Source organism: Aulonocara sp. 'chitande type north' Nkhata Bay, linkage group LG13 (genome assembly GCF_057382095.1).
Source record: "Aulonocara sp. 'chitande type north' Nkhata Bay isolate Kocher_YH1m ecotype deep benthic linkage group LG13, A_spYH_male_GT1.1, whole genome shotgun sequence".
NCBI classification, from domain to species: domain Eukaryota; kingdom Metazoa; phylum Chordata; class Actinopteri; order Cichliformes; family Cichlidae; genus Aulonocara; species Aulonocara sp. 'chitande type north' Nkhata Bay.
In genome coordinates this window covers 23,003,462-23,027,533 of record NC_141356.1, presented here as the reverse complement: position 1 = coordinate 23,027,533, position 24,072 = coordinate 23,003,462, and the positions used below count along the sequence as shown (strand labels likewise).

The 24,072-nt window shown below is 39.4% G+C and overlaps 2 protein-coding genes across 6 annotated transcripts in view; one reads left to right on the top strand and one right to left on the bottom strand.

Moving 5' to 3' along the window:
- Positions 1–24,072, bottom strand: part of LOC147316077 (indoleamine 2,3-dioxygenase 2-like) — a 64,887-nt gene that overhangs the window by 26,982 nt on the left and 13,833 nt on the right. For 2 of the 3 annotated variants that reach the window (XM_086259260.1, XM_086259261.1), the window contains 2 exons: positions 12,020–12,127; positions 11,080–11,358 (listed from right to left, as the gene is read on the bottom strand). In XM_086259260.1, coding sequence (XP_086115386.1) covers positions 11,181–11,358; positions 12,020–12,127 — 286 coding nt within the window. In that variant the 3' untranslated portion in view covers positions 11,080–11,180. Of the gene's footprint in view, positions 1–11,079; positions 11,359–12,019; positions 12,128–24,072 lie in introns of those variants that run through there. The other variant, XM_086259262.1, reaches the window with a different exon arrangement.
- On the top strand, positions 672–23,891 carry insyn2ab (inhibitory synaptic factor 2Ab). Of its 3 annotated transcripts, XR_015124443.1 has the most exons (6): positions 672–789; positions 994–1,156; positions 7,989–9,135; positions 12,122–12,193; positions 21,971–22,420; positions 22,577–23,891. XR_015124443.1 is itself a non-coding variant. In XM_086259259.1 (5 exons), exons 3-5 carry the CDS (start codon positions 7,994–7,996, stop codon positions 22,152–22,154), a joined length of 1,398 nt encoding a protein of 465 aa, XP_086115385.1. In that variant the 5' UTR covers positions 672–789; positions 994–1,156; positions 7,989–7,993; the 3' UTR covers positions 22,155–23,891. The 3 variants fall into 3 exon arrangements, 1 of the variants encoding a protein (XP_086115385.1); XM_086259259.1 differs by having other exon boundaries at positions 21,971–23,891; XR_015124444.1 differs by lacking the exon at positions 672–789 and having other exon boundaries at positions 837–1,156.

Here is a 24,072-nt window from a genome sequence, read left to right as displayed (position 1 = left end):
CCTTTAAAGCAGAAACCCTTTTTCTCCAGAAACAACATTTAATCTTTTTTCATATTTATGTGTTTTCTCTGTTAGAAAACAGGATACAATATATTATTAATCCTCTTAACTTAAAAAAAAAGTAGAATAATGTGAGAAACTTAAGAAGTCTGGAAAATCAATATTTCTCTTTCTCCAGTGTGGTATTTTTCTATCGGTGCCTCTCTATTACTCCCTCCCGTCATTTCATTTTCTGTGTTGTCTCGGATTCTCATTAACACCGCTGCCCTGTTGGCTCTTCGCCTCCCCGATCGCCCCTTTGTGAAGCTACATAGCCACTTCTTTGCTTGATTCAGCCCATCTCACCACCTTTCATAAACAATGTGTCAGATGTATGAAAGTAATGGGGGGGTAGGAGACATCCAATTAAAAGCACAATGCATTATTATTTCACAGCTCCCCGTCTCTGCCATCTGCAAAAGCCCTTCATATTATATAACAGCTCCGTGTCAAGAGAGCCAGCCTGTGGAGGACAAGTTGAGGGGGTCTTCACCGATGATGCAGCTCGCCAACTCTGGACTTTCCTCAGCAGCTTGCGTACTACCCCTCACTCCTCCCCCTTCTTCCCTTTGCCATATCCACCCACCCATCCACCCACCAGCCCACCCTCTCCCTGCCTTTCTTACGCACACATACACACATACACTCAATCACGAATGCACAGGGATTGCAGCAGCAGCAGCAGCAGCAGCAGCAGCAGCAGCACTGCGAGATGGAGATCTCCGCTGCGTGTGTGAGTGCCTGTTCCCGGTGAGTGCAGGGACAAGAGCAAACGAGTGTCAGTGATGCTTGAATGAGGTGTATGAGGGAGAAGAGGGGGAGAGATCGGTGTAAAAGCCAGGAGGGGGGTGTCAGTGAGGACCCGATCAGGTTTTGAGGCAATGTCTGTCTGCTTCTTTCCCTCTTCTATCCCTATAACCTGAATCTTTGCCGGATGTGCCACAACTACTCCAGCTGTCACTGCACCGGCTGCCTCTCTCTCAGCACTCCCGCAGCCTGTGAGAGCTGCTCCAGTGGCTGGACGGTACCCTGGCACCCACTGAGTACATGGATGAGCAGTGGATCTACAGGGGATCTGTGCTATCTTGTCCTTTGCACCTTTGATCTGTTTCTCAAGGTAAGAGTTACTTCTTTTTTTCTTTCTTTTTTTTTGAGTTGCACACACATTCACAGGTATTGTGATAAAAGTGGGTGATTCATTTAGTCTGCCTTTTAAAAATGTTACTAAATCAAAATGTCAAAGGCATGCACGTATTCTGATAGAAATTGGTTAAAGTCCTTGTGTTGCATGCATGTGTATATCCCTGCATGCATTAGATATGGATAAATTAGGGAGGGGGCATTTCTGCATCCAAGCATTTCAAGGTTTTATGACTAATCAGGAGAACACGTCAAAGGTTTTTCTCCACATCTGAAAATGAAGATGAATAGTGATGTAATTCGACTTTGATTAATGTACTTATCATTATGCATATCTTTGCAGCCTCTGACAGACATGCAGTATTTATCCAGTGAGGCATAGGCTGATTATCGAGATTGCTCTACTTGGGAATTGTCTGGGCTTGATAGTGAGGAATATTGATGAGCGCTCACTAATAGACTAGTGTAAAGACTATTGCATATTGTCCTGATGATCATTTACGAGAAAGCACCTATTGTAAGTAATGCGAACTATGTAAGAAATTCATATGCGGCGACTGATGTCCTCCTCAAGGCTGAATTTGATGAAAGGTGGATTCAGCCTTATCATGACTAAGGACATGTGTGATCTCGGAGTCTCTTGGGGTACTGCATCACATCCAGAGCTGCACTTGTATTTGGTGTCAGCCGTAGCCGCCCCCCCTCTCTCTCTATCCCTCCATTTTCTACACGTCAGTCCTTGACTACCAGAATTCACAGGAAACGTAGATATGGCACGGCTTTAAGGCGCCCCGCACAGAAGCAGCTTGTCTATTTAACCATCGTTTTCACTTGTTGTCTTGTACATGACACCTGAGTTAATCATCAGGTTTACCTGAGTAAACACGTATGCCCAAATCCCAGCCAGTTATTAATCAGTGAACTCATTAGGGAGATGTACTATAGATTTAACTGTCAAAGGGAAAGATGGACTTTGCCATTCCTTCATACAAGAAGAAGCCCACCCTGGCAGTAGAGCATGTGATTGCCAAAAAAAAACACCTTCTTCATGTCACCCTCTTCAAACTTCCTCTTCCCAAGGATCCATTTCACAGCCCGTGCTCTCAGAGATAAAGGGATGGGAGCTTTTTTTAAAAAACGCTATTCGTCTATAACAGAAAGTGCTTCACAGTGATAAATTTTTGAAGCCAATAAAGTCATAAAGCAAACTTTTACAGGTGTAGCCTGCAGCCAGTATAGATACAGATAGCTGGACGACAGCAGGAATGAGATGGTGTGCGTGTGTGATGCTCTCAAAACGGGCTGGGATGTCTTTCAAAAACTGAGGACGAGACTATATATTCCACCAAAGCGGCCTACAATGTTGCTGGAAGAAGAGGACTATTGAGAAAGCATTACTCGAGCGTGGACCAACTAAAGGCAAAACCTGTACACAGCCTCAAGGACTATCAAAGGGAAAGACTGCGAGGTGACATCTCGCCCTTTACATTGTGCTTATTAAGGCAAAGCTGGTGCAATGTCATTCTCTTTAATTTATGCTAATAGTGAGTAAAAATTCCTCATTTAAAGTGGATGCATTGCACAGTAACGACGCACACAGTATAATACACAGTGAATGATGAGCACAGCAAAATCCCATCTTATAACAAAAACAGGGGATTTACTTTGCAGTACTCCAGTGTTTTAGAAGTCATTAGTAAAATCACGAGCCATAGCATCAAAGAGCATTCACTGTTTATGTTGCGTTCAGTAAATTCATGTTTGAAGAGTAGGAGGCTACGATAGTTACTCAACCATTAATGAGAGTGGCCAGACAGTGTTCTCATATGTAAATATCCCACAGATGCACTTCAGTAATTATTGTGTTGATGCAGGCTGACAAGGATGTAAGGCGATCCGAGCAAAGCCGTCTCTTTCTCTCTGCTTTGCGTTGGGGCATAAATCATGAGTCAGCAGTGTTGCAGGCCTACTATTGCACTGAAAAATGGATCCAAACACCTATCAACATTCTTCATTAACAGTCACGTTTCTTTTTTTTTTTTTTCTTTTTTTTTTTTTTTTTTTTTTGGAAGTGACATCAGAAACAGCAGCATGTGACATCACGTGATGGCGGAGCTTCAGTTCATCCTTTGTCATCCTTTTTTTTTTTTTTTTTTTTTAATAGGACAGGGGGAAAGAATGAAAGAAAGAGGGGGAGAGGAAGAAAGAAAACCAAAGGGGAGAAGAGACGGTGAGAAGGGGGGGAAGAGAGAAAAAAAAAAAAAAAAACAAAAAAAAAAAAAACAGTCACGTTTCTACCGCATTGTGATCACGATAATCAATCATGTTAGTGTAGCTAAAGGTGAGTTTTGTTTTGAGTTTTTTTTTCTCATACATGCAGTATTTTAGGTTGAAGAACTGAAGGGCAATTGGAACAGACAACATGGTCTGCCAGGGTACATAAGGAGATTTCAGAGGATTACTTTTGCAATTTTAGAGTCAATGCATTATTCATAATCCTTTGGATAGCTGAGGCCAAATCAGGGAAGGACCTCAGGTCATTAGCAGAGATAGCTTGCTTCGAGGAGGACGAGAAAGAAGATGACGAGGAAAAGGAGATTCTCTTTCAGCTGTTTGAATATATCCATGTGTGACAACAGTCTCTCTCTCAGCAGGGCTTTCGTCTCGCTCTCACTCTGCGTATCTGACTTCCAACAATAATAAGTCACTGAAGAGCTTTTCTAGAGTCCCTTTATGTGAATTACCATTTAACTCCTTAGCATGCCTTACATGACTGCATAAGAAATTGTATGCACTTATAAGAGACTTCCTGCAGATGTGATTAGCTTTTCAGCTGTGTGAGATTGGTATTTCTGAGTGTGAAATAGCATGAGCCCATGTGAAACAGCTGTGAACAAATGCTTTTTTTTTTCCCGTAGAAATGCCTCTGACAAACATCTCGCGCTCGAATCAAAGTGCATACTAAGCTATGTTTCAGAACAAATACCAGCGTCCAATAAAATTCATCTGCTCCATACTCCAAAACAACTGTGCGTAAATTCATGACACAGCAGACCATATTGTTTTTGTGCAATGAGACTGAGCTCGTTGCCTGCTTTTATTTATTTATTTTTGCCTTTCTTTTTCCTCGTTTGGCACCGAAAGCGTCGCACTGACTAAAGTGACGCTAAGAGCTGTTGGCATGTATTGTTTTCTAGCATTGACAGGAAGCAAGATGAAACATAGTGTCCTCTAAATATATTCCATTTCACCAACAGTTAGAGCTGAGGGTTAGGTTAAAGTGGACACTCAGCAAGGTGAAGCACATGGCACAAGTCCCAAGAAATAAGCCCTCGTGCTTTGTGTTATCAGTCTCTCTCTGCTTTGGTGTTCATCTGTGTGTATGCGCCTCTTAGGATTCTGGCAAAGGCCTCTCTTTGAAAGGTGACAACAAGGCCAAAATACACTAACACTCACACACACACTCTGTCTCTCGTTCTTTCACTCACAGACAAGTGAATGAAAGTCAAGCACACACATATAGATGTTTAAGTAGATCTATATTCTATATACAAATAAAATACAGGAGCGACTTACATGGAAAACTCTTTCCATCGTTAGAAAGTATGTGTGCTAGTCATATTACACTGAGTTATTCAATCTTTTGTAATTACTTTTTTGGTCATTATGTCACTGTAACTCCACATGAACTGTAGTTGTAGATCAGCTGCGAATGGGAAATGAACAATAATCCAATCTACCCATGCTTTTTGTTTTACAAATTTCTTGGGAGTAGTGAAACTGACAGTAAGGAAATGTCTCTTCAGTATAAATTTCCCCACCACAACAATCACATTGATAGATTTACAATGTCGCTAAATGATAAAACATGATTACTTTCCGAGAAGCTGCAACACCATGAATAGCTGGCTTTTGTGTGGTAATAAATGATTCATTGGAGTTTATTTATCGCGTGCTGTCTTGTCATATAAAAATGATTAACCAGCTCATTCTGATGTTTCCTTTCAGCCATATCAGACATCATTTCATTTCCTTGTGCTGCTTGATATATTTCATGTTCTAGATGTGAAATGTGTTTCATCACAGATGAGTCAGAAAATGTATCATTTTTACTTGATCATATTGGTCTTATTTGGTCTTATTTGCACAGAGATTGGCATTAAGAGTAGTATTTATTTGGTTGTTTGTTTGTTTTTTAATTCAGTTTGAGCTCCTCTGTGTGATCAAGACAGTTTACGATGTATCGCAGCATGAGGTTACGCAATTGAAAGTTAAATATCGATCTGCCTACAGTGCCGGTGCATCATTTGTGTGGTAGCAGGTAGATGAGATGCATCTTATGAATTAATGATTAATTACACTCTTTCAGTGTCACTTTACAGATACGAGATGTAAATATTTATTTTGAGGAACTGCAAAAACAAAAAACAAAAAAAACCCTGAAACCACATAAAAATGCAGATCGAAAGCTGGAAACCAATCATTTCAGTTCAGGTTATTAAACTGTTGCATAAACCTATGTAATATTACCAATATGCTAACACAGCCAGTTAGGAAATATGCACTTTATAGCACTCTATAGTGTGCTATAGGATCACACTTAATATAGGTGATTTTCATTCAGAAATATGCTCAAGTAATATAATTGAATCTAAATTTGTGATAAACAGCAATCTGTAAACATTAAAATCTGAAGGTCAGTTCACACGGACGACTCACATGAAAGAGATTTCCGATACGATCGCAGAGCATCTCTAGGCTCTGACCTCGTCACTCCGCTTGGCACAGCAGCAACCAGGGAGTGACGATAATAAATTTCTCCCTACAGAGTTTAGACTCAGACCTGCAGGTGGATACAGGTGGAGGAGCCTAACGCTAGCTATTAATGCAGAGTTTAATATGTGTGGGCCACAGCTGCTGTGTCACCATTGCTTCTGGTATCAACCTCAGACCACAAGAGGAATATATATAAGCCCTGGGCTAAGCACCAACCACTCTGTGACCATTCCTTAACAAAACACCCCCAACTGTTGTGGGGAGAATGTTATCAAGCAACATAAAAGCAGCAGCTCACAATGACATGTTGTATGAAATGTTATATAGCGTGGATAGCGGGAGGAGTGTGTGCATGGATGTACGGTAAGCATAAGGCTGGCAACGAGTGCGGCTGAGTGCATCGGTGCAAAGCAGAGAACAGCCGTTTAGATGTAATTATGATATGAAGAACAGTAAAACAAGCTGTCATGCAAACCCATTTGTTTGTATTGGAATGCCTTCCCAATAGGAATAAAAATATGATAATTGTATTTGCAAACAAAAAAAATAAAAAGATGAGCATCTCAATGTGAGTCTCATGTTTATATTTATTTCAAATACTTTTTCAAGGAACTAGCAGCAGATTTCACTTGAAACACCCCATATAAAAGTATTTCCATTTCACTGCTACATAAATCAGTGACATATAAAAGGGGTGTCATGCATTTGTAAAGCAAAAGGCAAAAGATAAAAAAATAAGAGCAGCAATTCAAAGTTATCATTCCCAAGTGAATCTATGGCGCAGCAGTAGCAGACAGCAGCCTCGGCAATCCTATAGGCTGACGCTGATATGAAGCAAACAAAACCTAAACACATTAATGATGCTTACTTAAAATGTATTTCATAGCCTTCACATTAGCCTAACTACCAGATATTTTGGTTACTGATCTAAGTCAGTGATCTGGCATCTAAACTGCGGTAAGACATCAAGTTAACAGAAAAACTGTGCTTTTAGCTTGAGGTGTATATTTAGGCTGACAACTGATATAATGAAGAGGCAATAAACAGAGTATTGAATGATGGCAGCAGCAACAAGGAGAGCAGTGTGAACACAATTATTATTCTAAAAAGGTCTCTTGAAGCAAATTATCAAACAGTTGGCAGGGGACCGTGCTTATGAAATGCTACTGTCATGGCTGCAAGTGTTAGCATGAGGTGTGATTAAGAAACATTAACACAACGGAACGAGAGTTTAATCGAGCTTCAGTCGTGATGGTGCAAAACTAAATGGCACGTGCAAAGTAAATGTTATTTTGTATCCTAAATGAGTTTGATTTTAGATTCTGGATCAGTTTTGGATGAGCACCGCTGGCCTGTTCGATTTTTCAACAGCACTGTTGTGTTTGGAAACATAATATTAAAAATGTTATTAAAAGAACAAAAAGTACCATTTTTGAGTCATCAGATACAGATGAAATATGATCATCTTTGATCTTATTTTTACAGATTTCCTCCATGTTTAACACATTTATGTTGCAGATTGGTGCATCACCTGTACAGCATGGCAGCGGGTAGATGAGCTGCATCTTATGAATTAAGCACTTTGATTGTTATTTATTATGCTGAGAAATACAGACACTACAAGTGCAAACTTTACAGAAAAATTGTCAGGAAATATGTACTTTTTAACACTGTATTATAGTTCTTCTCTATATATTTGGCTGGTTCTCATTGTATTTATTTAAAGATATCAAGCCGTTTGTACATGTATTGAATCATGCATGAATCACTGGAGTCTTTTTCAAGTTGTCCTTATTAGTTACAGTTAAAATACGCTTATCTAATTTTTTCTATTATTAAAAAAATAAATAGCAGAAATAAATATTTTAATCTCAGTTTTGGGTTACTTTAATGGAGGTTTACAAGTTATATTCCAAAAAAGGAGAAAGGCATTAGGCCATCTGCCACAGTATCTTATCAAAGTCATCGCATGTGAAAAATTGTCTCCTCTAGATTAACACACACTCTCTCTTTTTCTGTTTTGGCTGTTTCAGGAAATATGGTGAGCAAAGAGGACACCAAATGCGTTGTTCTCTCAAATTCAGATGAATCGGATTCAGAAACAGTTCCCTCACACAGCATTGACGCACAGTCCGGCTCCGAATCTGGCAAACAGCAGGTGAAAAAAAGAAACAAGGCTTTACAAGTGCGTTTTAAGGATATCTGCGAAGCTCAGAAAGAGCATCGTGCCAGACGCTCCAGGTCCATTTCCTGTAAAGTTACCCACAGAAAGTACATGACAATGCCTGCCCGGCGATCTATTCCTAACGTGACCAAGAGTACTGGTGTCCAGACTTCACCAGATCTTACAAAACGGTACAAGACTTTCCCATTTGAAAGGAAAAAAGGACACACCTTTAAACATGCTGCTTTGGTGGAAGAGTACAGAGGACAAAACAATGGATTTTTGAGTGACATAAAAGCAGTAGGAGATGATGGACAACCTACTGGGGAGTCATCTAAGTACAAGGGTAAGATTGTGGGGCAGACAAAAGCACTGCTTCACCACACTGATGACAGCAGTGATACAGAGGATTTGCTTTCCAGTGCCAACTGTGTGGATGGACCCTCACATTTCTCAGAAGAGGGTCATCCTACCAGCTCTCCTTCCAAAAGTGAACCAGAATACAAGGTTTGTGGGACAAGGACCAAACACAAAGGATTACCCAAAGAAGACATGGATGCCGGCACTTCCTCAAAGCGCCAGCTAGCTGACTCAGAGTTTTCGCAGGACAAGCCAAAGGGCACAGGCCCTGTTGCATGGAACTCTTTGACACAGGTGGAGTCTTTAGGAAGCCCCTCTGTGAGCTGTAAACGGAAAAAGGATACACAGCTAAATGAGCAGCAGTCTCAGACACTTCCCCATAGTGCCAAATGTTCTTTAAAGTCGCAAGGGCAGTGTCGGACAAGGCATGTGTCAGCCTCCTCTAAACTCCAGCGAACACATGGGGGTGACGAGGGCTTTCCTCTAGGAGCCACGGGCATCGGGAGCAGCCAGCAGATAATAACCTTATCTGGAGACAAGGATATCAAAGCACAGCTGCAGGCCATGGAGAGTCTCATCAGTTCAAGCCAGGAGACCATCAAGGTCCTTCTTGGAGTTATTCAGGAGCTGGAGAAAGGTGAAGCTCAGAGAGAGGGGTGAGTAGAGTAATGTTTACAGTGAAAATGTTTGTGAAATGTTTGTGAAAGCTCCACATGAAACCTATATAGTATATCATCAAGTATATCATCCTTATACTGCCTTCTGTTTGGATGTCAGTCACTATCTGATGTGTAGCCAAGTGCACAGCCATTGAGGTTACAGTGTTCCACACATAATTTTTTGACTATCAACACTATGCCACCCAAGATCTTGGTGAATCACATTTTGCAATAGCTATCAGTGTGAATGCACATTTTCTTCAAAAATATGGATGTGACTAAGAGGTTTCTAGAACAATATATCTCTGAATATTTTAAAAGTAAAAAACGAGAGGAAAACAATATCTGGTGTGTTTTTAAGAAATGTGAACGGTGTTATTGGGAAGCATGAACTTGCACTACTCTTAGGTGTGGTAACACTTGACTTTTGGCATTAAACAGAAAGTTCAACTGTAGTTGATGGGAATGCCATTAGTCCTTCAGTCACTTTCACAGCAGCACAGTTGTAAAAACCTGTGCTCTATCACAACACAAAGCAAATTGTATTTAAGTTTCATCCACATCCAGTGGTGAACAAGGCACCCTGGTGTGACTCTGAGGAGCTTGGTTTTAAAGGCCCAATTAGTACAGCCTCATAACACGTTGCCTTTCATCTTCACAAAACTGTGCCTGCTGTAGTGATTTCACTGTGCTGTGCTCCAGCATTGTGCTCGAGTGTTATTAGAGAAGTGCAGTTACGGGACACAAAACTATTATCCTTATTTTGTGTTGTTTGTGTCAGTTATGCTTCCTTGAACCAAAAAGCAACTTAAAGTTTCCCCCTTTTTTAACCAGCATATATAATGTCCAACACAATGTCTGCTCTTTATTAAACCTGTACTGTATGTCATTTGTGGTTTTAGCAAGGTGTTAGAATAATCTACTCACTTTTTATTTACTTTTCAGCAAAAGTAAAGTGTTTTTGAGAAGCGACTTCACGGTTTACTCTGGAAATAACATTATGGCAAAAAAAAAATTATTATTTTTTTTTTTGGAGGGGATTTTACTTTCTCTGGGTCATCTGTTCCATGAGACAATCCCAAACATAAACCAAAAATATGCAAAAGTACAGTAGGAGCTTTGATTGATGCATTTCCCCGTGATCTGTTTCACATCTTCTTAATTTTCATGATATCACAGTTTATTCTGGATACTTTTCAATGACAGCCTATGAAGAGGAAGTCCCATCAATGCCACATGTTTCACTTCTCTTATGGTTTTCCAGACCTTAACCTCAGTGACATGTCATGCTTATTGTTAAACACTTATGAATGTGCTAAAAAAAAAAACACAAAAAAACCCCATATTAACAGTCAGAATATATAGCTCAGTATTTTTCTCTTATATTAATCTAACTGTTATAATATTTGTCTGCTGGCTTCATACAGTTCCGAAAGTCACTTCCCCAGCCTTGTTCAGGAAACACTTTCATTTCTCCACACAAAGATGTGTGTAGAACACAGAATAACACTGTATATAAAAAGTGGCATTTGAAACATGGTGGCTTGACCTAGTGAAGCTTCTGTTCGCATGTTATGCATTTCTCAGGCAGGCAGAGCAGCAGGCACGTAGGCAGGGGGGTGTAGTGAAACTAGAATGATGAGGCCAGGACATATCCCAGGACAGCTGACGTGGGCAAACAACACAGCAGTGAATCTGTGCCAACAAGCAGTCGGCTTAAAGAAAGACTTTCAAAGGTGCCGTTTTTTTTTTGGTTTTTTTGGTTGTTTTTGTTTTTTCCATGAAAAATCTATGAAGATCTTTTCTGTGTCACTGTGGTTTAATACAGAATCACAACAGTGAAGCGTGAACATTAGACACTGAATACAAAAAGGGGTGTTGTGCTGAGCACATGCACTGATTGTAAATTTAGGTTAATACACTTTTATTATTAAAGCAACTCTTTTTAATGATATGGGAGTACATGAAAACCTAGGCAGCAGTGTAGCACTAGAGTAGATCTTTTTTCTGTGTAGTCAGTTACTGCCCTTGCTCACAGCTGTTCAAAGAGACTTTACTTGAGAACAGGGCAGGATGGATGAACTCAGTGACCTTGAGCTTCCATCAGCATTTTCGATCCATGAAGAAGCCCTTCTGTCTCCTCCGATGAGGTCACCTTTCATGTCACGGTGAACATTTGAGGTGCAGCTCTTCCCCGTGTCATCCATCAGGTACAAAGGGCTAGCGTGACAGCAAGCAATTACATGTGTGGCTCGAAAACAAAATATCCTATCATTCCCATCCCACGCGGTCCAACAGTCTATTCAGCGACATATTGCCAATAACAAAAAGCCCACCTGCATGCTCATCTAAACTCAAATGATGAAACAGAAACTAATGAAAGTCAGAGAACGCCACACTAACAAAAGTCATTGGATATTTAGTGTGTCCTCTTTAGCATGTGCACATTTTGTATGAGCCTTATGTGCCACCTGGCTTGCAGCTGGTGTTTGCAGAGGGCTTCCAACATAAAAACAACAGACAACACAGCCTGGGGGCAATACACCTCAGCCACAAACGGAGCAGATACAGTGCTGTTTATTGCATTTTGAAAAAGTGTGTCTGTAACAAGTTGACCTTTATGGGAAAGATGTACTGTGTGCTGTAGCACATAATGTAAAGATATCGATTTTTTTTATTACACAAGAGCTGCATTTAGTTGTTTCCTCCTATTGCCTATAGACAATTCAAAGTATGTCATGGCAAAGCAAGGTAATCCTATTATGTTAAATCAGCAAGTCTACACGCTTGATTACGTAGCCAAATCTGAGAGAACTGCAGGATCAAAATCCCCGCTGCATTTTCAACTGTTAGCAAAGAGCAACCCTGAGTGAAAACAAACCTGAGCAAATCTGTGTGATAGCCGATGCCCACAGGTGTTGAAATATGAAGGCGAAGCCTGTCACTGGAGCTCACGTATATCTTTCCATCTCTCCCTTCACAGGCTCTCCTACCGAACAGGACAAGACACAGCAAATTGTGACACTTGTCGAAACAGCGCCTGCATCATTTACAGGTGGGCTTCTTGCACTGTCTGTACAACGCATTGAATCAATTTGAAAGGGGTCCTTACGAGACTCATCTGGCGCAGTCATGCATTAGTGTCCAGAAAATGCAAAATCAAATATACTGTATGCACAACATTGCATCTAGAGTGGTTTGACTGAGGCAGAAAATCTGAAGAGTACTGAAAATGTTAAAGTCAAATCTTTTAGGTGTGACATTAAATGGAATTCAGAAGAGAGGAATCATAAAATACACATCAAGGTCACGGAAGAAGTACAGATGTAATACCGCTGACAGTGCTGTGTATTGGGTGTTGCTTTGTTTTACAATACAGTGGATGATGGCTCCAATATTATTTGCAGAGATTTCTGGGAAATATACGAGTTGGTATGACAGAATGAGTAACAATACACAACAGTGGGAAATGAGTTGTATATAAAGTAGGAAATACTGTGATCCCATCACAGAGTATGTGAGGAGCTCAAATAAAACATACTTGGAAACTCCGAATGCTTTCTTCCGAGTCCAAAGTGTATGTATTCTCATACGTTCTAAGTGTAAAAAAAATGTCTCAGAAGCATGAGGAAAATCCACTCGTGTCATTTGTCACTTCTATCTAAAAGTGTCTACTGCTACAACTCGCTGTTACCTTGTTCTCCAAAATTGTGAAACATGAAAGTGTTTGGAAAATGCTCTTATCCCCAGAAAACACACTGACCTCTGAGACCTCCCAGTTTTTTTCATATAGGCATGAGTCAAAGAAGCTTAAAAAACAAACAAACGAAAAAAACACCATCACATTTTTTGCAGATTTCAACTTTACCTTTTTTTAAAAATATATATATATATAAAAGTTTGTTGCCATATGGAAATGTTCCTTCCCACTTCTGCTTCATACTTCCCCTTTTGGACAATAGACTCTATACATAAGATAATGTTGGTAGCCCATTTATACTCCACTGATCTTCTGAATTATTTTGAATATGTTCCTAATATTTACAACACCAGGAATATTTGAAAGTGATTTGGACAAAGAATTAACACTGCCTTGGACCGGATTTTCTCTTTGTGTAACATTTCCTGCAAAATCATACCAACTCTGCTTATTTGAAGAGTGCATTGTGTCAAGTTGGCCCGGACTGTGGTGACAGGACCTAAAAACAGGAACTTAGTTACATGTAGGCTACTAGAGGAAGAAAAATAACAAACAACAACAAAAAGGCCCTTTAAAAAAAACACATTAGTTCTGGACTGGCATTCAACAGTGTCACATTCACATCACCAGTTTGCATATGCTTAACATTTGATAAAAACACAAGATATTGCTTGTGCAATTGCAGATTTATATTTCATTCAAATTATCACATCTAACATTTTGCAAAAGTCCAGAGTCACCCCTCATATCTATACAGTGGTCTTGAACAACACTTCTCCAGCCTTTCTAAAGAGGTTTTGAAGTTTTTCTTTGCTTTTTCGTTCATTTTCAGTCTATTTCTTGTACTTAAGAATATATTTTTGCCTGACCTGTGAATCATTCAAACATAAAAAAGGCACCTAACTCTAGGGACATGCCAGGGTTGTGTCTACACATAACAGACAACCCTATTTTACATTTTTATCTTTAGGCACTTTATTGGTAGCAGCCTGTCACAAAAACGCACAGCTTGCTCCCATATCTTAAGTTTAATGTATAAAAAATGTCAAAAGACACAGTTTGACAGGCATAAAAGGGAAACAGCGATAAAAGGCTGGGGAGCGCCAAATTACACAAGGTCTTACGACAGGTCTTACAGAAGTATAAAAATTATGAACACAAAAAAGTTCTGTCAGAAATTTCACCCCCCACGCAACAGCATCTGGAAAACACCTGATTGGCATCGATTTCAGTTTTCACCAAGACAAGGATCCTAAACACCCTGCCAATACAATTAAAGCATACCTGGGTAGAAAAACACATACTGGTACAGTATCAGTCATGGACTGGCTTCAACTTTATTGAAGCAGTAAGAGTATCTTGATAGAGAACAGAATAAAATGTCATTCAAATCCAAAAGAACTTCAAGAAGAAAATTGAGTTCAACCCCATTTCTCAGCAGATTATTAGACTTTAATTTCATTCACACGTATGGTAAATTGATAGGTGTCAGCAGTTAGAATTTTAAGGCTATCTTTATTACATCTGACCTGAAGGGAGCCTTCAGTCTCATTTATTGATCCTGGAAGGGATTGTGCATGCCAGGCTAAGTTTTTGCAGTTTTTAAACAGATGGTCTTCAGGGAAGGACACACACTACTCATCCATGCATTTGTATAGCACCTAAAGAAATCAAATTAAACAAGACCCAACTGGCTGGTAAGAGAAGAACTGTTGTCTTCCCCCAAACACTTCACTGCCCTCTTCCTCTTTCCACTCAAATTCACTGAGCTAGAAAATGGAAGAGGAAAAAAGAACTGAGTCATCTTTCTTCAAAGAGAGGAGTAAACAACCTCAGAAAAAAAATCAGTAAATATGAGAAACCCTGGAAAGTGTGGATCATTTTGTAATTTAAAAACAGTTTTATTAGGCTAATAAGTAGGAAGATTTTGTCTCATACTGATCTAGTAGAAATACAGGCAGCTGATTGTCTTGTAAACCCCGCCAAGCCCTGGAGCTCTCTCTTGCTTCATGTTTTCTTTCTATGATTCTCCTTCTTTGGGAAGGCTCTTCTTAGTTATTCTAGGAAATACTTTCTGGAAATCTGCAGAAAATCTAGGTGCCAAGGAAAACACAAGTGCTATCCTCCTATTGTTTCGGTTTTTAAATTAAGCTTGAATTTTGTGTGCTGCGGCTGACAGGATTACATTGAATGAATAAGGCTTGTATTACTCTATAGCCACTACACTATGCAGTCATTATTTAGTTCAAGTAAAATGAAAAACCAGTTTACTGTCAGATTAAATTAGTTAGTTATTGGTGATCTTTAATAACAATTTAAATTTCTGAAGTTTATATCTCCTTTTATCACTAAATGAATGCCAAAGTCACTATTTCCCTCAAACGATGTTTGTATTTGTTCTTTGTGTTTTAGCACTTTGCAATACTGGCATATTCACAATACTAGCAATACTAACATTGCTGACAAAGTAACATATAATCAAATAATATAAGTAATATATACCTTCACCCTCCAGTTACAGTTCCATAATCTTTAAATTTTAGTGAGACAACTTATATTTAAAATTAAGTAGCGAAAACAGAGTTTGGCATCTAAGCTCATCTCTATCTCTCCCTCTATTCAGACACATTCAGACTAGGGAGTTATAAGCAAACATCCCCTGGAGCCTACAGATAGATATTCGGGTGGTGGAGGGGTTGAAATAGCAGATGGTGGGATAGGTTGAGGCATATAAGTCTGTGCGAAGAGAAATGAAGCTGAAGTTGTCTAAGCTAGTCCATAGACTTCACCCCATAAATCCTACATGGAACGTACGGGAAAAACAATAAATGCTAAATAATTGAACATCCTCTGGTTTTAAGAGGTTTACAGAGAGTAGTATAGATCTGTCATTTCTATTATTCTATTAATAGATCATTACTACAAGTCTATAAATGTAAAGATGTATATGAATTTTGCAATATTATGATGAAGAACGCATCATGGACTCATTCAAGATGTGAACTGAGACAAAGACAGATTTGTAAACATATATCATCTTTTGTTCATCCTTCTAGGTACATACACTAACCAGACACTTTATTAGTTACACTTCTAGTAACAGGTTTGACCTGCTTTTGCTTTCAGAGCTCCCTTTATTCTTTTGGGATAGATTCAACAATTTGCTAAAAACACAGTCAGAGATTTTGGCCCATGTTGACATGAAAGCATCACACAGATGCTGCAGATATGTCAGCTGCACATGCATGAAGTGAATCTCCTGTTCAACCGCATCCCAAATGTGTTCTTTTGGACAAAGATGTGATGTCTGTGGAGGCCATCACAGTGAACTCATCGTCATGTTCAAGAAATCAGTTTCAGATGATATGAGCTTTTTGATAGGATGAGTTATCCTCCTGGAAGCAGCCATCAGAAGATGATATACTGTTGTCATAAAGGGATGGACATGGTCAGCGAGGCAGGCAGTGGCATTTAAACGATGCTTGCAGGTAATAAGTGGCCCAAAGTGTGCCAAGAAAATATAAAAAAAAAACGATTACACCAAAAGCGCAAGTCTAAAAAAATAGATATTAGGCAGGGTTGATCCCTGTTTTCATGTTGTTTATGCAAGACTCTGATCACATCATCCAAATGTCAGAGCAGAAATCAAGACTCATCAGACTAGGAAATGTTTTTTTATCCCTCTTACCAAGTTTAGGTGATCTTGTGAAATTGTAGCCTCAGTTTCTTCTTTTACACTGACCGAAATGGCACCACTATGGTCTGCTGCTATTGTACCCTATCAAAGTTCAATGTGACAAATTCAGTGATGCATTCAGAGGTGTTTTGCTGAAAACTTGGAACAAGCTGTTACTGTTGCCTTCCTATCAGCTTAAATTATTTGGGTTTCTCACTAGACAAACTAGTTTTTCTTTTTTAGACCATTCTCTGTAAACATCGAAGATGAAATGTCCCAGTAGATTAGCAGTTTCTCAAATACTCAGACCAGCCATTCAGGTACCAAGAACTGTGGCATGTTCAAAGTCACGTAAATCACCTTTCTTCCTGATTCTGATGCTCGGTTTGAATTTAAGCAGGCTGTCTTGATCGTGTCTACTTGCCTAATTGCATTGAGTTGCTGCCAAGTGAGGGCTTGTTATTATGATTATTATTCTGGCTTCACTTTTTATCATTAGCACCCAGCTGAACAGATGTGAGTGTATGTATGGTATTACAGGTGATCTCTTGCGGTAAAGCCTTTATACTGCAGTTTGTATGTCGATTTGTTTCTTTATCGACTAGACAGGCCTTTTCATTCATTTTAACTACAGACTAGTCTCCCAGGCTAGTCCAGGAATCTTCAAGCTGCGCAGTGGAGGGATCTCCTGTGACTGACACATAAAGACACATGGTCAGGCAGTGATTTAGGAAGAACTTGATTTGCTTTTGCATTGCATTTTAATTGGCAGAGCAGCAGCATTTTAAATATCGCTTGATCATGCTCATTTAATTGTGGGAAGCTAAAATCGTGATCAAGATTAAAATTTGGTCCATTATGCAGCCCAAGTATCTAAGTGTGAAGCAGGAAGGCCTCTGCATAGAAGAGCAATTTGAACTGTAGAGCATAATTTCTCTTTTTTAGTTCACTGATGGTATCTCGATAAGACAAAGTTGTGGCATTTCTATATGTCAGCGAAGCAACTTGGCTTAATTAACAAACTCTAAGAAAAATTAAATGGCAAAAACATTGTCTTCAGCCTATTGTCAGTAAACCAAAGCAAGCAGTATATGGTAATAAAGCTGCAATGATGATGCACTCTGCAGAGTGACGGTAAAACGGAAGATTATCATTTCATCTGTGCACTATATCATTACATTTAGTTTGTTTGTTGTTGTTTTTTGGTTAATCTAACTTGGTTAGTTCTGGTGCAGAACTATAGTTTGAAGGCAGGTATTGGGGAACTATGTCATTCTGCAATAGTATTTATTGTTAACCAGGAAAGCTCAAATTTTCAAAGACAGTATTGTTTTCTTTATCCCTTTATTCTTTACCTTCAAGTGTATTTTGCCTTGTCTCCTCAAACTACCTCATTATTCAAACGGCTGAATGATCCCATCACAGCATCCCTGTTTTTTAATCTGCTGAGTTAATCTGCTGCTAAAACAACTGCAATCACGATGCCGGACAAACTACTCTATGTGACACTTTGATAAGAAAGGCTTGGGTACAGTGAGGAAAATTAGAACCAGGCAAGAACAGCAAGTTGGGACCAATTACCCCTCAAATTTAGACAACTAGTAACTGTGTGCTGGAAGTGAAACCTGGATTATCAGCCGCTGAAATGCTTGAGCTCAGAGTGCTCCAGCATATCCAACGCATCCAATAAATTCAACCACTCTAGTGGATGCTGAGATGAGGTAGTCAATCTGTGCATCTTATCTAGGCTTCAGCTCTCGCTCTCCCACTCTTTGTATAATGCCGCATCTTACTTATCACTGCAACAAAGATGGCATATGTATTTATGTATGTATGTATGTATGTACGTATATATATATATATATATATATATATATATATATATATGGCAAGTAAAGGCAAGTAAAGAAACGCTAGAGAGGCTATGTCTATAGACAAAACAATTACAGGGTTGTCTCTTTATTAAAATCAAACTACCATAATGTAGTACATTTCTTTGTAAGTGAGCAAACTTACAAATTAGGGCAGGATATCAACTAATTATTTCTTTCTGTGTGTGTATATCTATACGTGTGTGTTTGTCTGTTTTATAGCAATCGCACCGTTGGAAATTTGGAAAGCAGCATGTTTTGAACAGGTCCAAAATGGAGGACACTATGATAGCTTATTAGCTGTGTGGTATCGTAGCTTGGGCAGTACAGTGTTGCAGTGGTTAGCATGTTCCCTTATAGCAAGAAGGGCTTCAGTTTGAATCCACCAATCAGCTGGGGCCTGTGGACTTCCATGTGTCTCTGTTCTCTTTGGGTATTCCGGCTTCCTCCCACAACTTTAGCAGCCTGTGAACGTGAGTGTGAATGGCTGTTAGCTCTGCACTACAGTAGCGACCTGTTTAGGGTGTACCCCGCCTTTCACTGGGATAGGTTCCAGCATTCCTGTGACCTTGAATTGGATAGAGGGAAGAAGATGAATGGATACCTAGCTACTAGCAGTTAGCAGGTTTGCTAGCTCAGATAGCCTTTTGTTGTCCTCTTTATTAACTCTTCATTCAAGGAAATACCACAGAGAATCAAAAACATGAAGCCTTTACACAACAAAAATAACTCAACTCAGAGATGCAGACAGCTTCAACGCTTTATATTTTCTTGCTATACTTACCTGCGTGTGTTCAAAGAGGATTTACAAGAGCATCAGTTGCAAATTATATGAGGCCTACCACTGAGTCAACCTAGACTACAGCAGGAAGCCCATATCAGAAAAAACATGCTCAGATCAAAGCATTAACAGCTTCTATTCCTGCCACCGCTGTGTTGACTAAGACCCAGCATTTGAAACAAAAGTATATAATGTAGTGTTTCCAATTTGGAACTAACAATGACTTTGAAGAACAGTTAAGTTCAGGAAAAAGCAACTGCAGTTCAATATGATGAGACGCAAGGAGCTAATTAGCACTTGTGTCCCATGCTGAGATAGCGGAGCTGTGGTTGTTTTGTTGAACAATTGTCAAGATTGCCTGTTCTATGCTCATTAATTAGATTGTTTTTATTTTTATTTTTCCATGCATCTTTGAAGCAGAAAACAGTGTAGCACAACAGCAGAGGCTTTTATTTCCGATATACATGACAGGGAGAGACTTTCTACATGTCATTTACTGTAGTAAACCTGTGGGAAGTTAGTTTCTGCTTCAACTGTTGCCTGTCAGCAGAGGAAACGACTGTCATTCTCTGGTGATTTATCTATGATGCCCCATCATGCAGTTCTGAGGATGTTACACTGCTGGGCCTGAACCGCTCATTTTGTCAAGTGGAGAGTTTGAACTGTGAATGGCTGAAGGGGAAATCATAGGAGGGGAAATGACTTTACATTGAAAGGTGCCAGCAGCAGAAAGAACAGAGAATAGAAGCAAGCAGGTGTACACTGCTGAATGAATAGACTGTGCTATGCTAAAAAGACATCTCACGGCTGCAGTATCCCTCCCAGGAGCAACAATCATTGAATGGTGCTCAGCACACCACGACCGCAGACAAACAAACTGCTCGCCACTGATCAGAGCAACAGCTACTCACACTGCATAGCTAAAGAGATGATTAATCTGCTTTGGTGAATGCCCTAGAAAAGTTTCCCTGTCTCCAGCCGCTTCAATCTGTTGTGTACAGAGATGATCTTAGATATAGGGCTTTTTGTTTGCTGAAGCACCTGCTCCCCAGTGCCATCCGCATCGTACGGCGCTGCCTCTGGCTTCCCATAGAGGCATTTGTCCACAGCGTGCAGTAATTGTAGTGATCTGCCAAGTGATTAATTGTTTAATAATTTCTGAGGCGATTCTGTGTTTCGCTGTTCTGCTCTGCTTTCTGTCAAGTCAACATTATTTAAACAGCACTTGTAAAAGTTTTTAACATAAAACAAAAGATACAAATAGAGATAACAGAGAGGAAACGAAGCAATGGATGATATAAATAAGAGATGCTCATCGCATACTGCTAGAAGCAGCAGTTTTAGAAAGATAGAGGATAGTCTTCCCTTTGTGAGGGACTCAGTATTTTGGAGACCTGCAATTGCTAGCTTTCGTTTCCAGTGGAAATAAGAAAAAGTGCAACTAAGAGAGCACATGCTTAAAAATATATTTTTGGTATTAATAATGATGTTAGATTTTAGAAACTCCTTATTGCTTGCTTTTCATTAAATTTAACATATTGATTCATTGGAAGTTCAGACCTGCCAAACTACTATCCAGACATCCATCCAGTTTCTCCCCCTGAAGGCTTTAATAGAGCACTGTTCATAACTGACACTTATCTTAAGGGTAAGGACAGTTCCCAGGATTCATTATGTCAATATGAGCAGAGCATATCCTTTAGGCAACTAATTACACTGCCCATCAAAGCGCTTACCAAATTGGGCCAGGCTTTGCACCTTACCGTCAGTTTCTCTGCATGCAGACAAGGAATGGACCTCATGTTTGACCTTGACTTGTCGGATGTCATCTCCTTTGGCAGCTCTAGTTCTCTCACCCAATAATCCTCTTTACTTTGACATGAATGAGCTTTGTAAGTCGTAGTATTCCCTGAGTCTTTTAAAAGCAGCGTGTTGAGCAATTTTAGCGATAAAAGAAAATGAGGATGAATAAAAAAAAGAAACTCCAAACCAAAAAGCAATTTAACATTCGATTACCAGGTAAGGGTTGCTGCAGAGTATCACTGTCGCAGGTACAGAGATTAATTATCTTTGATTTTAACTATGATGCCTTCAGAATTTATCGCATGCCCTAAGAATAAATACATGCCCTCTACAAATCAATAGCAATGAAGTGAAAGGAGATGGCGTATAATGGTGCATTTATCTCCTGCTTGAATACATGCAGTTAATCAGGGTCTGCTTGGCCTCTCAGTGGTTTCATTTGGATGGGATTAATCCCCACATTCCTCTCAGGCCTGAGAGATTTAATCAGAGAGAGGGTTGAACTATGGTGTCGGAACGAAATCAGACGATGACCGGCCTGGGATTACACTTGTGGATGTGAAAGTCTGATGTCAGGAGCAACCCACATTCCGTCTCTTTTTTTTTATTATTCCAATATAATCTATTCATTCCAATATAATCTAAAAGCCCTTTGACTGTATGCATTAAAAAATGCAAAGATGAAGTAGAGGAACTCTATTACTCAGAGTCGTCTCAGAAATATGGATATGTGCCGCAACTAATATGTGCTGCCAGGGTGTCTGTCAGTGCATTTGAACCTCGGCCTCCCTCCCTGCCTCCATCTGGCCGTGGATTTTTATGGATTACTAACATAAAAAAATAAGTCAAAACCTGAGTCATAAATATTATAGCCACACAACTTACAGACCACTAACTTTTTAAATGGAACAGATGATTTTTTCCAGCATTACTTTAAGTGAAGAATTACAATAAATAAACTGAAATATTTCGTAATTCTACCTGATATGCTTGTGTTACAGTGTCGAGCTGGACTTTAAGCTGCAGGAGGACAAGCTACAGCCTCTGATGAAGAGACTTTGTCCCCTGGACAGCCAACAGTGCCCTGCTCTGCCTTACTCCAATGAAGTTTTCACATCTACTCCGAAACGCAAGTCGAAGACAGAATCCAAAAAGCATGCTCGATGGAAACTATGGTTCCTCTAAATAAAACCTGAAGCCTTTGGAAACGACCATTTTCTTGGGCACGTTAATACCCCTGTTATTCTCAAAATTGCTGAAGGAATATTCAGATGGGGTAATCAACACATGGGAATGGAAACCACGTGATTTAAGGTTCTGTGTTGAGATTCCACACCATGTCACCTGGGGACTTAAGACCAAAAAAATAAAAAATAAAAACATTTTAGATTCAGTCTTACCTTTTCTGGCATGTTTGCTGGACAGGATCGACACACATCTGCAAAAACTAGGTGAGCTTTGACATACATTTTTGCGCATATATTTTTAAAATCTGTGTAAAAATGGCCGTTATTCACGTACTGGCTCAATGCACCTCTCACTTTATATTGAAATCTCTTTGTTTCACCTTCCAATGAATGCAATGCACTTTGGTCTTTTCCCCTTAGAGTATATTGCTTGGCAACAAGAGGAGGAGCCATGTGGAGGGTCTTTTAATGGGTGAAGCTCTAATCTTTAAACGGACATCAGCCCCCCATCCCCCACTTCCTGAAAGCACAAACATTTGACTTTTGAGAGAAGCATGTGTAAAAGACTGAAACGCTATATGACTTTATGTCAGCGCTGTTCTTATAACCCCTACTATCCCCTCCTGTTCCTCCTTATCTGTTAGCATACTGTGTAATTTGTTTGTCTGACAGAACATCTCCTTGCCTTTGCTAATAACTCCTCCTTGTCCTTCCTCTTATTGTAACACCTTTATCTCTTTCTCTCTTTTGTAGCTTTTTATTAAGCTTATGGTGCAACTGACCATCTTTGCTTTAGTCATTCTGTCATTTTCTGTTCTTGGAGTGACACGAAATATTCAGAGTGTATACTTTGGAATATCTTCATCTTTATAGCAAAGTACTGTGAAATGAATTTTTAAAAATATGTATGTTTGGGCCGCTCCTCTTGAAGCAGGTACAATAGATAAAAAATACAGTATTCTGGGTTAGACTTTTTTAAACAGCATATATAATGTTTTGACTACTTGTATGGCAGAGTATTTTCTATGATAACACTGTTTGCTTTTTATTTTGAGTATTTCTTTATTGGCTTGTTTTGTTTAACAGTTCAGACAGAAAGTAAAAGCTATTTTGACATTTCTCTTGAGTCCAAGAGTTTGTCTTGGCTCTCAGTCACAGCAAAGATGTGAAATCTTGAAACAAATACATTTTAAGCCACTTGTCTCATGTCCAGTTAGCTACTTTAACAATCCAACTGTTGTTTTGTAACATTTATTTATCCTCATCAATTTAGTAAAATGGGAAAAAAAAAACTTTTGAACGCCAAACACATGTCCGCCAACCCACACAAACAACTGTGCACTGAACTTGCAGCAAGAGCAGAAGGGCTATATACAGTGCTAAAGAAGTAATGGTAGCAATCTTACAGCAGAAAAGACTTGTGTCCACCAGCTTTGGTCAACTAGGGGAAAAAAACAGAACTAAAACACCGATGATGTAGCAATGACACTAAACTTGCACGCTTTTATAAAGCAGGCATTTATTAAATTTCTCTAGTCACTTCATAACAGCAGCTGTCATGTAAATAATTGAATGGAATTGTACAAGAATTGTCAGGAAGACTCACACTGGCCTCCCATTGTTAGATTACACTGTAGATTACATTATTCAGGTCAACAATCTCCATGCAAAGATCTGTACCTTGGAAAAGTGCAATTTAGTGATTATGTGCAATATTATGCATTTTTCTACTGTTTCTACATCATAATTAAAACATTTTCAAATGAAGGTGATTCAGTGTTCTCTTACTGTATGTCTTTTAAATGTTAGATGGTTACCCTAGCCCTAACCGTTCTGTGGCTTCACTCACACAGGCCTAGAGACCAGTTGGCAACCCCCTGGCAACCTCCGGTCGCTAGGAAAAATGTGCATTCCCC